The sequence below is a fragment of the Copidosoma floridanum genome, unplaced genomic scaffold, assembly GCF_036245765.1.
Source record: "Copidosoma floridanum isolate Cflo_tuat_1 unplaced genomic scaffold, Cflo_Japanese_pri ptg000017l, whole genome shotgun sequence".
Classification (NCBI taxonomy): Eukaryota; Metazoa; Arthropoda; class Insecta; order Hymenoptera; family Encyrtidae; genus Copidosoma; species Copidosoma floridanum.
In genome coordinates, this window is record NW_028321894.1 from 9,422,578 (window position 1) to 9,440,359 (window position 17,782).

The window sequence follows — 17,782 nt, forward strand, 5'->3', positions numbered from 1 at the left end:
AACTTCAGATTACTTGAATTAAAACAACAAACTGTAATACAGACGAATTAATAAATTAAAGCATTGCACCTTATTTTATGCCACTATTGGATTAACAACCATTCTCACCAATTAATTGATACAAACAACAATACAGAAAGGCCTGTGTAAGTTTGAGTAATAGTAATAGTAGTACTGACAGCTGTAAGAACATAAATAGAGCCAAACTAATATACAACGTTATTACCACTAGGTATTGTCTTAAGTACAAAAGGGACAATATAGTTCATTTTAATATCAATGATTGTCAACTAGTCACGTCTGTCTCAAGACTTTTGAGTTTGATAGGTGCACTGGACTTTAGTTATTTGAAATTGAAGAAATCAAAAGTTGGCCAAGTATGTATAACACCGTATGTAGAACACAATATACTGTCAATCGTTAGTAATTAAACATCTAGGGATGAAGTAACTTCAGAAAGTCTTACAAAAGCTTTAAAATTACTTAAAATAACATTGTTGAGACAAAATGTTAAGAATTCTCGAATTCCAAGAATAGGTGATCTAACAGACAAATGAGAACCTGGATTAATAATAGAAATGATATTAACCACTTTTAATAAAACATTGACACAAATTACTGTCTGTTACGGTGAATTAATTGTCTAAAAATTCAAAAACGTTATAAAATATTGCAAACCTTACATGACAGCACTGTTGGGGGACATTAGATCATATACTAAACTTATCGGAAAATAAAAAAACGATTTTATTGCTTTGGAATGAGAAATGATATTCTCAATTATGTTTGTAAATGCAGCAAATGTCAAGATAAAAAAATTGAACGAATAAAAACAAGATAACCCTTGGTGCTTATAGAAACATCTATTAGAGTTTTTAATAAATTTTCCATTAATACCGGCGGTAAATTAAGAATAACACCAAATGATAATTACCATTTGCTAATTATACACTGTAAGTTGTTTAAATACATTTTATTAGTGCCTATACCAGACCTATGATCAAGCACGCTTGCTGATGCACTCGTACAAAATCAAATAGTAGTTTACCGTGTGCCTTAAGCAATTCTACCAGACAGACATGTTACTGTTATGTCTTACTCATTGAAACAACTCATGAGAATCCTAAAGACCAAGCATCTAACTACATCAGCATATCATTTTTAAACAAACGTATCACTATAGCGAAGTCATGCTGCCCTAGCTAAATTTATAAGAATTTCCTCTGAAACTAATGATATCTGGGACAGTTGAGCCAAACTTCCAGCCTTCACTTACATCATAAGTGCACACGCAGCAACAAATTCTACCCCATATAAATGAGTATTTGAAAGACGAAAGATTACGAACATATCCACTGTATTTACAAGATCTTATGAAGCAACTTCAAGAAGTGCAAATTTTGGCAGGAAATCAACAAATAAAAATGAAAATACGAGCAAAGACAAAATACGATAAGAAATTGAAGCCTCGAATTGTTAAACCAGAAGATAACGTTGGGGTAGAGAAAAAAGTACGTTATCATACATTTTATCGCTATTATGATGAATTCCTAAAGGTAGGAACAGTTTTAGATGGAAATAATAAGCTACTCGAAAAAACTAATGAAAAATTTAAACGAAAACATACAGATACATTGAAACTAGTTCGCCAACCATAGTATTCTTCTAAGAAGTATATTCCACATATCTTTTAGAAAGTAAAGATTAAAATTATGTGGATTCTACTGGCTATCCTGATGATAATAGTGCTTGAAGGTTGCGCAGATGTAAACTATACTAGCTATGGTAACTATAGCATAAAACTACTTGAATTAGACCCTGGAATATACTGTGAACGAACTAGTATTAAAAAAATTTAAAAAAACTGATCGGGAGATAGTGATGTGGCTTAATACCAATAAACAAATATTGAAACACACACCTTCTTAAGGATGGAACAAAACCTTTCGAAATTGTAAAGCACAGTTTGGTTATTCTAATTGACCCCATTATATGGAAATAGACCTGTTAGATAAAAAGATAATGCGATTGACAAATCTTAAAGCAACATCATAAAACATAATAAATACTGTAGATACTCACGTAGAAGATAATATTATTTTACCATTCAGCATATGAACAAGAAAACAGACACTTTTTGGAATTATTGGAAACATTGCTAAAAGACTTTTCAGCTTAGTCACCAAAGACGCCATTAACGTTATAAATACAAACATCAACAATTTGCATACCGGTCAGAAGAAATACATTAAATTGTACAAATAAAATAGCTATTTTTTTTCGGCTGCATTCGAAAAACTACCGAAAACTACGAAACGCCATTGACAATACACGTATTGTTCAAAAACTCTTCCAGTGGGTTTTTTGAAAGCAGATTCAAAATTCAAGACATCTACTTTTTAAACAGAAAACAAAGTTATAACATGACACCAATCTATATACACTATGAAAATAAACAGGTAGCCGAAAAAATGTGACAATTAGTAGTACACTTAATAAAAATTCAAGGTACTAAATTTAAACTTGTAACAACAAGAATGAATGTCGATCGTGTTTCACAATCACTATTTATGTCTAAAATATCAGTGAGTGAAACAATAGATAAAAAGAACAAATGTCTAATGAACTTTGGCCCTCTAAACGACATAACATACATGAGTCTACCAATACAAAGGGCAGATAATAAAACCATGTATATGACGTTTCAAACATAGTGCACTGGGCCATCAACACAAAGAGCTTTGAAAGGATAACAACAATATGGTGTGAGACACGTCCATAATTTTGTCACTTTAGCATAAGTGAAAAGCAATATAATAATAAATAATGAATGTGGCAATAAGTTTTATAAAAGTGATTGACAAGAACATATGACACTTTGTAACATACAAAGTAAAACATTTGTCACTTGTAAAAAATGCAGCGGTCACATTCCAATTACAGAATATGATAAACACTAACAAAGGTGCCTTCAAATAGAAACCATTAATAACTATCGTTCAAGGATAGACATTAATGATAAAACAACAATAGATCTGACATTGCTTGATGTCGAACATGAGATTTGAGTGTGGGACTTACCGCCACCTTTGGAACCAAATTCTCCTCGAATCAACACATAGAATAGAGATTCTACTATTACTACTTTCATTTTAAATTCACCTTACATATCATGTATCAGATCGACATTTACCTTTTTGTTGTACTCCATTTTCTTTTGCACAACCCCAAATAAATGTAATAATACGGTACATTAATTATCGCGTACATTATTATATTACATTATATTATATACAGTAATATTATTATTCACTAGTGTACTTATATTTCAAACAGATTTTCTTACTACTGTTAGAATAGATTAAATAACGAAAAGTTATATAAAACCGTAATTGCTAATGTACGTTCACCAAGGACGATGATAGTCTTAAGAAGGGGTGGCTATTAGGTGACGACTTGCGTAAATGAATAAGCTTTATATGTTTATTTCGTTTTGTATGATACTGATTTCCATGAAAAAATCTTAAGACTCTTAAAACAGTTGTTCTTAACGAAAGTCGTTGCTTAACAAAGCTGACTGTGTATTTCGTGGCTCTCGGAAGTGTCAGGTGACAAACGAAGCAAGCCGCTAATCCTAAACACATAAAGTTAGCAAGTACCAGCCGAATAGAAAGTTAGACAATGATATTTAAACTATAACTTTGTTCAATGTGCATTTTTTTGCGTGGCATTTTACTCAGCTTTCCACCACTCATCGAGTGTGATTCTTAAATATAAGTTCAATATTTTAATCTAACTTGTTATTTAATTTAAACTTGTTAATAAACTTATAGTAATATTGCTCGACAAATTCAAATTTGCTGTTGTGATTTATTGCGAAGGTAAATAATTTTAAAAGAAAAAGCATACCTGACTTTGATGAATAATTTATTTGTTGAAATGCAATTAAGTTAATAATCCTAAAAGAAGCAGAACTGAGAAATCATATTAAATTAAATAAAATAAACAAGAAAAGGTGTATGGTTATTTATGTTTTACAAAATTTAAGACTCTCTCTCTTTATTAATATAATTTTTTTTTCCCCAATATACAAACGATTAAATAGTTGGACTATTTGCTGTCTCGCAGCCTGTGAAAAAGCGGAAGAGTGTATTCTACAATCTTTGGTTTGAAATCAAAGGCAAAATAAAAGGATATTTATGATCATTTAACAATTAAATTGTAGATGATTATAAAAAACAAATTACATAAAAAATTACATTTTTATCATGGAAAATAGCTTTTTATCTATTATTTTTTCAATCTAAATTAGATAAGAAGAGTAGATTATTTAGCTTTGATGGTAGCCATAACTTAAAAAAATTATTACTTATGAGATATTATAATTACAACAATAATAGATTGTACATATATAATGTTATATTAAATGCATAGGCAATAATTTTAATTAAAAGGATTTTTTGTCCCGCATAACTAGACAAAAGTACTATTTTTTGGAACTGTATGGTAAATATTTTCGTTCTGTTCTGCATTACATGATCAAGAATTTGTACATTAAATACATAATATATCATAACAAACATGGAACTGCCATAACGGAAGTACTTATAATTTCTGAATCACGTGTGACATAAATAGTATGTACAAGTATATACATTTTATGCATGCACGTGCTTGAATACGTAAGAATAATAAAATTTTTACTTCTTTAATATTAGAACTTTAAAGATCTATTGAAACTTGGTGACTTTTATTTTCTTAGTTTCTCTCATTACAAGTTTAATAACATTTAAATTGAAAGATTAATTCCAGCCAGGGGTCCCAATACCCACACCTGGGCTTATAACGCAGTTTTTCTTTTTTCATGAATTGCTGCTTGTGTACTGATATTTGCATTAAAAAAAAAGTAATAGAAGCAGTTACTCTTATATTTTCTTATAAGAGTTTCTTGTTCTACTTATGGACTTTGTTTGAAAATAATTTAATAAATAGAAAACGCAGTTTTTCCTTCATTATGAATTTCCTAACGTATGTTTTTGCATTTATAGACAAGTAGTTGATAGTAATAGTAACAATAATGATTTGGTCTTCTTCTTTAATTGTTAATCGTATCTGTTAAACTGCCTATTTGTAGATGCCAGTTCCTCCAGATTTGTTTATTCCTGGACATAGAAGCAGTAATTTTAAAGTAACAGTTGAGTCCAAAATTAAAATTATAAACAAGTTATAACTAAATTTAATGTATCAGGTCTTTGATTAAAAAATTTGTAACAATTGAAGTAAAAATGCTTTGGATTCAGAAAACGACCTAAAGAGAAATATATTCACAACAAAAAGGGCTCATGTTGTGGTTATAGCGACCTATAAGTATTAAGTGATTAGTGTAAGATAATTTAACATCTTAAATTTTAAACACTTCTGTATTGGACTGTAAGGATAAAAATGTAGACAATTTGAGCATTTCGTTATGTTCAATAATTTTTATCTATAACTTATAATTGTTTCTCAACTATTGCTTAACAGCATTAATGTAGAAAATTAAATACTTCATTTCATTCGCAGGGATCAGTATACTTTACAGGAAACCGGTTAAACAGCCACCTAATTTATTCTCTTTTCTGAGCCCATTAAGTCTTGATGTATGGATTTATATGGCAACAGCATATTTAGGAGTGTCAGTACTGCTTTTTATTTTAGCCAGGTGAGACAACCGATTGTAAATTCTTATATTAAGATAAAAGTCATAACTGTGTGTCAACATGTTCATGATTTATTTGTTCGATTTAACAAAATTTAAAGCAATATTATTTAAATGTCCATAAAACTTCTAGACCTTTGATAATTTAATAAGCATTGAGTAACAGTATGTTTTGTTTGACTTTCACATAAACATTGAACAATTTAATAAGAAAAAAAAATTGTAAAGGAAACGTCACTTAGTCAGAAAAATAGCTTTTTATCGTCAATTCAATTAAACTTTAATTTCAAAGACAAACTGTATTTATCTTAACATTGATTATTTCGAAAATATTAAATAAATAACAGTATTTGAGTGAATTTCTGTTCAACGTTTATTTGACACAAATAAAAGAAAGTGACTAAAAGAATTTTAGTGAGGTTAAAGACCATACAAGATATGGGCATTAGTTTGGAAAGCCGGCAATGGATCACAACAATTACTTTTTGATACTGTGTTCATCCTATGCACATTGTTGGATTACAAATTAATAAATTTTTTACGTTTGTGTGTATAAGGGGACAACAAACAATGGTCAATGTACTTTTTTTTTTGTCTACTGGCATGCATACTTTTTAAGTTTACTTCTAGGGTGCTCACCGCACCTGCATAACATAAGCTTAGTTAGTAGCTTTATATTCCATTGTCTCCATTTAATATAAAAGAATCTAGAAGTTTTCGTGATCATAAGTTCTTGTACACAAGAGACATTTTCAGTTTTCGATTGACTAATAATACCATACCACTATTTTCTCGTTAATATTACAGGTTCCTCCATATCTTTGGTTTCTTGTACCGTCAGTTGTTAGAAAAACTTTGTTTAGTTTAAAGTGTTATATATTACTTTACTCTTAACAACCGTAAAGTATACTTCCAGACCTTGATAGCTATCCATGTTATTGTATTCGCTATGCGCCTATGTCACGTAGTGCCGTTGAGTGAGAGAAACTGTCCTCCGCTAAGATCGCCAGAATGCATGGAGCCTTAAAGTAAAATTTTTTAATAAATTATAAAAGAAGGTTATAAAGAGGGGATTGACCAGTGATGAATCAGTGATTAAAGTGTGTATTATATTTGTGTCCAGTAATAAATCTTGTTTGGTGTTCTCATGTGTACTACAAGATTGAAAATATAAGAACATGGATTGCGACTGTGATAACATGTATAAGTGTTACACGTGCTTGCACTTGAGTGCTGCTTGAAAAATACAAGGACTGCTTACATTTATCCATTTCTCACAACACAGTGTTAAATAAAAGTAAATACTAATGACAGGTAACGTTAACTTTTACAGATTTCGATTACGTTTCCGTGGATTACTTGTGTTCTTTAAGTTGTACACAAGTGTAAGAATGTATATGCACCTCTTATTAAAAACCTTCCCTCTAAGGCTCCATGCATTCTGGCGATCTTAGCAAGAGACAATTTCTCTTACTCGACGGCACCACCTGACATAGCCGCATAACGAATAGAGCACAATAGCCAGTAATAACCGTTACAACGTTAAAAAAGGTTATTTATCTATCACATATGTTAATTTTTAAAATTGGAGGAGTAACTGCCTGACTGGGAGAAGTACCTATAAATGACATAGAAACAGTGTTCGAAATAAAACCAAGATCAACTAAATTTTTAAAATGGGGTTCTTGATACTACCTAACTTATCTAGAATATTTAAATGCACTCAAAGCAGATAAAACATCGCAGTGGTCGGTAATATAACGAATTCTACGGCACTGAAACCGATAGTCATCTACATTAAAAGTAGTTGACAACTAGAAGGAGATAAACTAACCAGAAACGATCAATGATGATAACTTGAACATATGGTATTAAGCCATTGTATAATAATGACATTAAGCACCAAAACTAAACACGCAAGCGTAAAAGATAACATACCTTCACGAAGAAAATTAACATCATTGCAGTGATGAATCAAAATGCAAAAGTTTAACAAGATAAACATGTACAAAGAAAAGAAAATTTTTTCGCAAAATTATTGAATCTGCATGATTTTTGAGGCCAGCTTCATGATGTTATTTGGCCAACACTTAGAAGTTCATTTAAGAAAAGACTTTGTATTTTAAGTTTTTACATTAAACAAATCAAAAGCAAACTTTCGTGCTTTTTTCCACGCATTTACTTAGCTTTTTTAGAACAAGTAATACCCATAGCTCTTAATTGTCTCCTTATATTTGTACTGAGCACTTATGCTTCATGCAATGTAGAGTAAATGGTTCTTTTTTGTTAACGAATCAAGGTCTTACATAAGTTACAGTACATTTTACTACTTAAATATAGTAGGTTAACTGTAAGCGTTAAATTTTGCAATAACCTGCTTAGAATTTTCAGTAATAATTGTTTGTATTTCAGTCAGTATAAGACTGGCTTAGAAAGTCATGCTGATTTAGCTATTTTTTAAAGTCCTTACTTAATTTTCTCTGGGAATTTTTGGTTGGGGATAAAGTAGTTTAAATTTTTCCCAATTGATTACGTTAAAGTCACTTATTATAAGTAATACTTACTCATTAAAGCTATACTATAGCGCATCAAAGAGGTAACAGTCTGGAGAACATTTCAGATGTAAAAATAGTGTCATTGGTGTACTCAGACAGCAGTTATTGCACTTTGAAAATAGGGATGCCAAAAGTTTGTTTACCTCTTATTCTGATTTTTTACTTTTAAAAAGGAAAAGATGCAGAGTAGGCTCATCAAATGTTGTTGAGTGTTTATGATGATAAGTGCTCAAGTGAGCGCTAGTCTCAGGAGTCGTACCATATAACTTTTTTTAGCTTCGCGGGCCTATGTTATAGCATAGGCCGATGTACAGAAAAATAGTTATATGGTACGGCCCTTGAAGCAGTTTCCTTGTTGTCGTTCTGGGAATATCGATGTAAGAAATAAGACTTGAACAGATTAGTGAATTGTTAAAAAAATCGATCAAATTCTGAAAAAAAATTCAGGGAGACCAATTTATTCAATTTCGTGGCATAGCTATGAAACTAAGAATTGGCCATACAATAGTTTTTAAAAATTTACGTAAGGCTGGATACCACAAAAAGCTCAGTCTTTAGGTTCCAAATCAATTGTCAGAGAAAAATTTAAAAGACTATGTTTTCGTTTCTAAATTACTGCTTGGATAAAACAAACTCGAGCTATTTCTTAAACAAATAATAAAAATAATGAAAATTAGATTATGTATGCCACTCCTGTGTTAGAAAAATCGTAGTCGTAGCCCAGAAAAGCAAAACAGACGGTGGCAAAGCCTATATTGTCGCTAAGGAAGGTAATATTGAGTGTTTGATGGGGCTTGAAAGGAAATATTTATCATGAGCGTCTCAAATCTGGTCAAACCATTTATTTGACCCCTTGTTGTTGTCAAATAATGTAATTGCAGCAGGCGATAAGAAGAAATGACCAGAATTAGTTAATTGGAAAAGCATTGTCTTTCATCACAACAATGCTTGACAACACATATTTTTAGTGGCATGGCCACTAAGGAAATTCTAATGCATGAACGGTATAGCCCAGGCTTTGCCCCGTCCGACTACCATTGGTTTTCATTCCTACAGAACTCTCTTGAGTGGGCTGAAGTCAGCTTTAAAGTACGCTTGCAAATATCACTTGATTTCGTTGTTTTCCCATAAACCTTAGAAGCTCAAGAGTGAGAAAAATATGGTTCTACTAGAAAAGTGAAAAATGGTCATTGATGAAAATAGCACGTATTTTATTGATTAGAGTTAGCATTTCATATAAATATACTTTTCCTGCATTACTTGAAATAAAACAGAAATTTTTTTTTTTTTAATTTAATATTGACTTTATTTAAGTATTGCAGTAAACGTGATATAGTTTTAGGATAATAATTGAAAGTTGAATAATTCTTATTGACCTTATTACTTGTTATATCGTTCATTTTGTTAAATACTTTTGAATAAGAAACCTTCAAAATATCATATATATTTGAAAAGTCACATAATATTACTATGGTTTCTGCTATAAATATGACTATTGTATTACATGCAACTATATTCGAATGTTACTTTGGTATTTTTGGTATTTTTTTGATGAATACCGAGTACATTAAGCTCACTTTAACTTATGACTCTAAAATAACTTTAGTTTTTATACTTAAATTTAACCTTTTTTGTAGACTTCTTAAATCAATTTGTTATAAATAATGAAAATTAAGCATTAATATTATAAAACTTATAAGTTATTATAAAATATAAAAATTTACTTTTTTATTTTCTCCAATAGACATTTATTATTACATTAATATCTTATTTTATTTTTATTTCTGATATTGTAATCTATAATTTCTTGAAGTGCACGTTATTGAGAACTTTGTGGCAGAGAAAAAGAAACAACATAAATAGATATTTTATCATGGCTCTATTTATCACAACCAAAACATTTGATTGCTTTATTTTGTTTAAGCTGGTGGCAAAAATCAAATAAATTTTCAATTGGATAGGCTGTTTGTATAAGCTGGGAAATAAGGATGTAACAAAAAGTAAATGGCGCAAATAACGCTACAGAGTTTTTGTTGCCTTTCTTTTAAACTAAAACAGAAAAGTTTGAGTTGATGTTGGTTAAATAAATGTGACTCTAAGAATAAGTGATGAACTAAAAAAAAAAAGTATTGTCCCTCAGAAAAGCTCAGACTTTCTGTTGCATAAAGAGAAGGTTCATATTTATACAACCAAAATATTATTATTTCACGATTTTTCAGGCGTTAAAAATTAATTCATTGTCAAAAATGAAAAGTCACCTTACTTTTTGATCACACCTTATATACCACATGCTGCTTATGTATATAATATCCTAAAACGATCTTACACGAAAAATATATGTTCTTTAGCATATTCCATATGAACTTGGATGTTTCATAGTATTTAATATCTTAATTGTTTGAATTAAATGCAACCATTCAATGGTTACCCATCTAAATACCACACTTAACAAAAGCCTTCTCCCGTTTTTTTATACGTTCTTCACGATTATGCATATTGCCAGAGTAGCAATCAAAATACTGACAGATTATTTGCTGTTTGCAAGCTGTTTGAAAAGGTAGAAGAGAGTGGCAGCAGAGTCAATGGTAAAAAAAAATTGCAAACTTGTTGGATTTTTGAAGACTCAATGCATTGTTGATCATATATTGTTAAGTTTATTGTGATAACGATAACTATCAGTAACGTAAGCTTTACTGTATGACTAATAATAAAGGGGCCAGGTCAGGTCCCGTGACCTTTTGACTTAGGACGGGCCCACCAAAGTTTTTTTATGTATTTTTTATCATTTGGCATTCAATAACTCCATGTGTTTAGACTAAGTAGCTTTTTTAACACTTAACACTTTTAAGAGCCACAAAGTACACAGTCTGCTTTGTTAGGAAAAGACTTTTGTCGAAAATGATACTTTTAACAGCCTTAAAGTTTAATCAGTGAGAAAGAGAAAAAAAGTTATTCAAGTCGTAACTTGACGCTTTTCCTCCTTCAAACTATTACCATCCTTGGAAAATATATATACATAATAAAACAGTCTGAGTTAAGGTATAAGGTAAACTATGGTTAATCAAATATCTTAAAGGTTTCTATTAAAGTTTGTTTTCTGAACCCTCTCCTTTTTTATATTATTCTAACCTTACAAGTAAGAATGTTTTGCAAGTAATTTTACATATAATTTTACATACAAATATCTTAAAGGTTTCTATAAGAGTTTGTTTTCTTAACCCTCTCCTCTTTTATATTATTCTAACCTTACGAGTAAAAACGTTTTGCAAGTAATTTTACATATGAATGTTAGTATTATAACACTGAACATATTTTTATAAATTATACATTCTTTTACACGCTCCTGAATGCGTATTAAATATTCATTTTATAATATAGTAAAGTAAATCGAAATAAGCTTATAAAATTCTATATGCTTAGGATTGTGCAAAAGGAAAAAAAGACAGTGAAAAAAAGTATACAATGTGTAATGCAAAATTATCATTTAAAGTGAAAGTCATTAAATTAGTATATTTATATTGTTTCTAGGTGCAGAAAAAACTATCAAGATTTTATTTATGTATTTCTTTTCAAGTTATACTCCTGTAGGCGCGTTCTACATAACAGAGTGAATCTAAAATTTTAGATTGGTTGTCTTGAGAAAAAGTGTAACAGAAGGGGATTTGCTTGATTTTCCGCTCTCTGCCTAACATCTTTGACATATTTTCAGCCCTCTGTACACAACAGAATGATACCGTACCACACATTTTTTAATCCCAAAATTGTGCTTCCTTTTTCTTCAATCCATTGTAAAAGAAAGACAAAAGAAAAAAAAGTTTCCAAATAGATTTGAATCCCTGACCTTTAGCACACTAGTCAAGGCCATACCCACTCTGCTATGAGCTGTCTCGACATAGGGAATTCGATTACTGCATCTTATTGTATAGTTCATTACTTGGTACATTTACTTGGTTTGATTATAAATTAAATTCATGAATAATTTATTTATTTAACTAACTTGTTTACTTAAATATTTTTTTCAAAAACTTAGAAATAAGTTTATTTTGGAAAAGCAGCTTTCCTGTATATTTACAAAAATTTATCGACTTATTATTTATTTGCTACTTTTACAGTAAATAAATAACTGTTCGTACAATTTTTTAATGTATTTTCAAAATTTTCAAAAATTAAAAAAAATTGATTTGTACTTTACAAGCACAATAACTCTTTTTTATTATGTTTTATTCTTTTAAAATTTTTACATTTATGATTGAAATGATTTGCTGATTCAAGGACGTTCTTCACATAGTTATTAGGAGAACAATTTAGAGAAGAGCAACGAACGCAAATATGTGTAGCAAAGCTGGCAATTGTTTCTCATTTGCATGTAATAACATACAATCTTTTACCCATACTTGATCCCCTCTTTCTTTAATCATTTGGAAAATAACTTGTAGATCTACCTACAAATTTGATACGTTTGTCTTACAGTAATCTTTGATGCCAAAAAAATTAAGAAATTTCTAGAGATTCTGTAAATGCCATTTCACGTAATTTTTTTATAAGGTTACATGTTAAAGGGTATTCTTGAAAAATTTAACATATAAAAAAGGGTTCGATTGGAAAGTCTGCATTTTTCAAATTTCTTATCCTATTTAAAGAACATGTTTGAAGGAAATAATACCGACTCAAAAAACATTTATGTGATGAACGTGCTGAAGAAAACTATACTGGCTTGTAATACCCTGTTAAAGAATACGTTACTACAAAACTTTTTTTATTAATTTCCTTGATACAATTATATTTTGGTTATTCAATATAAACTAGGAATATTGGAAGAATCAGTGAAATTATGCAGTCTTCTTCTGGACATCCTATAAATTATTTTTATTTTATTGTGCCATAACTCATTGTTTATAATCGTTAATTTATTTAATATTAAACTATTTATCGAAACTGGACCCGATCAACGTAAGTATACTCATTTCAACGATAATCTCACCACCTTCGTACACAATATTGTTTCATAGAAGGTATATTTATGCTGATAGTTAAATTTTTAGCTAAATAATTTTGTAGAAGTATAATTTCATACTTGGGTACCCAAGCACTAACTGTGCAATGGTTTTTTTATGTACTTTTTTTTTAGTCGGCATCAATTGTGGTGGTAAGTCTTACACTTAAACCTTATGTTTTATATTAAGTACTGTCAGGTCTGTTATTTAATTTATTTTCTGTTGTTATCATGAGTTTGTATTCAGCACTTCAAGTTCTAATGTAGTAAGCCACCATTCGTCACATTTCTTTGGCTTTTTATTATTTTTAATCATATATGTGTACTATTAGTATGTTATTATTAATTTATCTTTCGTTTTACTTTTAAAAGTTAAAGCAGTATATTCGTTTTTCAGGGCTACCTTCACTGATTTAAGGGCTGTAGCTGCCACCAGAGTTCTGGATGCCACATCGAGGTGCTTATTTTTGCTGTCTCAACTATATCTATAGAATTAGTTACACTCATTCTTGGCCATGAAAATTATGATTTATTTTCCACTTCTATTTCGATGATCAGGGTTGCTTCTAGGGTTGCCGCCACCACTGCAGCATCACATAGTTGGTAACATATTATAGCCTTGAATCTGGTGCGATGCACGGCCGTTCTTTTACAGATAGCATAGAACAAAACTTATTAAGCAGTGTATTTATTAGATGTTAATAGACTGGTTCTCTAATTATTATTCCTATCCAACGTCTATTTTTTAATATAAAATAAATCCTGATAATTTCTTTTTATGTAATGTGCACAGCTGTCATTTCAACCTTTAAAGGTTTAAAAAACACGGCTGTGTAGTTAATGTATCGTGCGGAGCATTAACGTTTTTGTAAGGTCTGCACTATTCCATAGTGTTGCAATGACTGCTTTGATTTTTATTTACTTATAGGTCCCTTGATTACCAGAGTTTAGTGGCGTACACTGAAAATCATGACAAGTATCTTTGTCATTTGATGTAATCTGTAAGCCTTAATATGGAGCGTGTCGTAATACTTATAGATTCATACATGGTTATATATGGATACCGTTATAGTATACTTCATATTGTTAATAATTATGAAGATTTGTAGGTTATGGATAAATGAGAATAATAAAAGGTGTGTAAAAAGAATTGTGCATAGAAGTACGTAGTTCTTTTTTACAAATGATTTTGAATCAAATTAACGGTGTACTTGATTTAAGATTTTATTAAAAAATTGAATATTCAACGTGATTATGATTGTATTATTTCTCAAAAATATCGTTAATCTAGATATATGTTGTTAGGTATGTCGTTTTTTTTTATTCATTTTTTTTATTTTTCTCATGGTTTCTATAACTGCACAAAATTTAAACTAGCATATTATTCTTATACGGCTTTAAATTAAATCTTAAAAGTAAGTGATATATTTTCTTGACGTAATCTATAGCTTGTTTACTGTAAAGGTGTTCTATTATTGGGCAAATTTCTTCCTACTTTTGATTTTCTCTTGTAAATCAATGATTTTAACTAAAGTTGGATTTTTCTGGAGTTTATGTACATTATTTTCTTCTGCATGTAATGTCTTTATTAACTCCACTTATTGTCGACTTAAGAAGTTAGTCCATTCTGTTCTTCTTTTGTACTCTGCATTTCTTTCAATTGGTTCTTTTGGTTGATTCAGGTATTTTTAGTTTCCGATTAATTTCTACATTAAGTTTAGTTAGTTTGTGTTCTTGTAGTTCTTGTTACACAGTTACTCGGCATCTGTGTTCAGTGGACTGATGATGCGTTTTACAAATTTTTCCGAGACACTACGTTTCATAGCCTTCTTGAAACAACTTTTTGCTTTGTTGATCATTATAGCTATTGTAATTATAATGATAATAGCTATACTCACGTAACCTGTAAAATGATAAAAAAAGTTGGTTTCTTCTTTAACTTTCTGGCTCGTACTTTTTTTATTTGATTTACTATGTTTTGTACATCAATCTTGTCATGTGTCCATGCTTCTTTATTAAAATTGAGTTCTTGAATCTATTTTATAGCACCATGGAAGGCATAAGTGTTTGTTAAGGGTTCATTTAATAGAGTCAGAATTAAGCTTATTCTTACTTGATAGGTAAACTCGTTTTGTATCTGAGTAAAGATTACATGTTTATTACTTAAAGTTAGTCTGTGTGTCTTTTCTGTTTACTTATCATTTATCTGTAACAGACCTATAATTTTCCATCTTTTAAGTCGATTGAATTTAGCAGGACTAATAAGACCATATTGTTTTTAATTAGGTGTCGAAGATAACCATCAATTATTAGCTGGTAAATAAATTTATTGACTTTCCATTCTTCGTGTTGACATAATTTCACAGTGTTTAAATACTCGTGCTTCATCTCGTAATAACAAAAAAGTTTCACATTTGTTAATAGAATAGGGTTCTTTCAATGGTTCCATAGCTGAGCATATATAACCATGAACTATTTCATTACATTGAGTAAATGTAACTTTATTTGAACGTAAATACCGATTGTAACCTACTGCTACTGCCAAGTAAGGGTACGATAGTTTTAAGAAAGCAGCTCCATTGTGTTCAGCTTAAGGTATCATGACTAGATGTAGTCTATAAAGATTATAAGAGGTCTTTATCTACGAGTTGAAAACGTAATATTATAATGGTTCTATTGTTTTGATGCACAAATTCAAATTTGCGTAAAGTTCTTATTTCACTAGGATAAATATTCTCTATTGGTGCTACAAATTCTAGGTTCGTTGCTTTGCTCTTGACATCCTAGGTAACAATTCTTTATATCTTTGGAGTGAGTCAGTTCACATGTGCTTAACCTCATTATAAAGTATGCAAGATTTTAATTAGGTCTGTGGAGACCAATTATATGATCATCAGAGGTAGCCTTGGTTCTTCTAAGGTTATTTGGTAGATGTATCAGACATCTGTTGAGACTTAAATCTTGTCCTCAAAGCAATGTATCAGCAACTTGTTTTTAAAAATACTCATGGCATTTCGTAGTTACATAAAGTTCTTTGAACGAAGACCGAAAAAATTTCGTTCAGACAAATTAATTTGCTCTTTTCTATTGGCATGCAAATTGTTTATGTTCCTAACAATAATATCGTCTTCTGTGACTAAGCTGAAAAGTTCTTTAGTAATACTCCTAATAATTCTAAAAGGCAGTTTTTTCGTTTGCATGCTAGCAGGAAAAATAACGTTATCTTTTGCATGTGTTCCCACGGTACTTTTTATATTAAGTAGTGATGATTTAGGATTTTTCAATCGCATTATCTTTAAATTCCAGAGGTCTGTTTTCATATAGTGAGTAAAATTATAATAAACAAATTGAACAATACAATATAAAAAGGTTTAACTTATTCCTCAGATAGGTGTGTATTCCAGTGTAAATTTATTGATATCAAGCCATGTTACTATATATTAGTCGGCTCCTTTAATTTTTGTAATAGTGACTCATTCTTAGCGTACTCAAAGGTTCGGTTTAAAGTGGTTCTATAATATAGCTGCCATGACTGGCATAGTTTAAATCTGCGCAACCTTTAAGCTCTACTGTAATTGAGATGGCCAATATCATCAGCACTGCTGTTTTTTTTTTTACATTTTATGTAAAATACGAATCTTATGAGGATTGTATTACTGGGAAAGTATTTTTTATTTATTTATGTATTTTTGTATGACCTCACCATGGTCTTTCTCAAGTAATACATTATTTTTTGCTGAAACTGTTTAACTTTGAGAGGTTTATTATTGTAGCAATAAAACTTATGAGAAAGTACTTTTTTTTTTACTCATTCGTGATCTTCTGATACAACGTTGAAAGACTCAATTTGTTTATCGTATGTTATTGTGGCTCGTATTTAAGTTCTTATTTGTTTATTTTCTGCCACAGTTTGCACTTTTTGAAGTAGCTCCATAAAATTTTGTTAATATAGTGGGTGAGCTCATAACTTCTTATCTTTAGGTATCCTCGAAGGCAATATTGTTGCTTTCCCAAACACTGGCACATAGGGCGCAAAATTTGTTGCTGCCTGTACACTGGTGTTGAATGTAAAAGCTGTTAATTAGTCCCAATTCTTCAAGTCATCACAAATTTTAGAGTAAGTTCTTATAAAGTCAGTTAAGGCAGCATGAGTAGTTGTCCGGTTGTTTGAGGAAGATATGCTAATGTAGCGAGATCATTGGTCCTTAGGGTTCTTACGAGTTGTGCCAATAAATGAGACATAAATGTAGCATATCTGTTCCATAGAATTTTTCTAGGCATACTGTAAACTAATATTAGATTTTGTACAAGTACACCACCAAATGTGTCTGATCTGAGATCTGGTACAGGGGCTTATATAATTTACTTAGTCAAATTAGACTTCATGGTTAGCAAACAGAAGGTAACATTTGGTGTCATCTCCAGTTTACCAACAGTATGAATGGAAACTTTATTAAAAGCTTTAATGTGTATATCTATAAGTACTAGGGGTTCTTTCATTTTATCCGTCCGATCATCTTTTCTTGACATTTACTG

At 30.3% G+C, this 17,782-nt stretch overlaps 1 protein-coding gene across 1 annotated transcript in view; it reads left to right on the forward strand.

The window, feature by feature from the left end:
- Positions 1–17,782, forward strand: part of KaiR1D (Kainate-type ionotropic glutamate receptor subunit 1D) — a 1,638,136-nt gene that overhangs the window by 1,089,730 nt on the left and 530,624 nt on the right. The window contains exon 19 of the mRNA XM_089592467.1: positions 5,563–5,701. Coding sequence (XP_089448593.1) covers positions 5,563–5,701 — 139 coding nt within the window. The remainder of the gene's footprint in view (positions 1–5,562; positions 5,702–17,782) is intronic.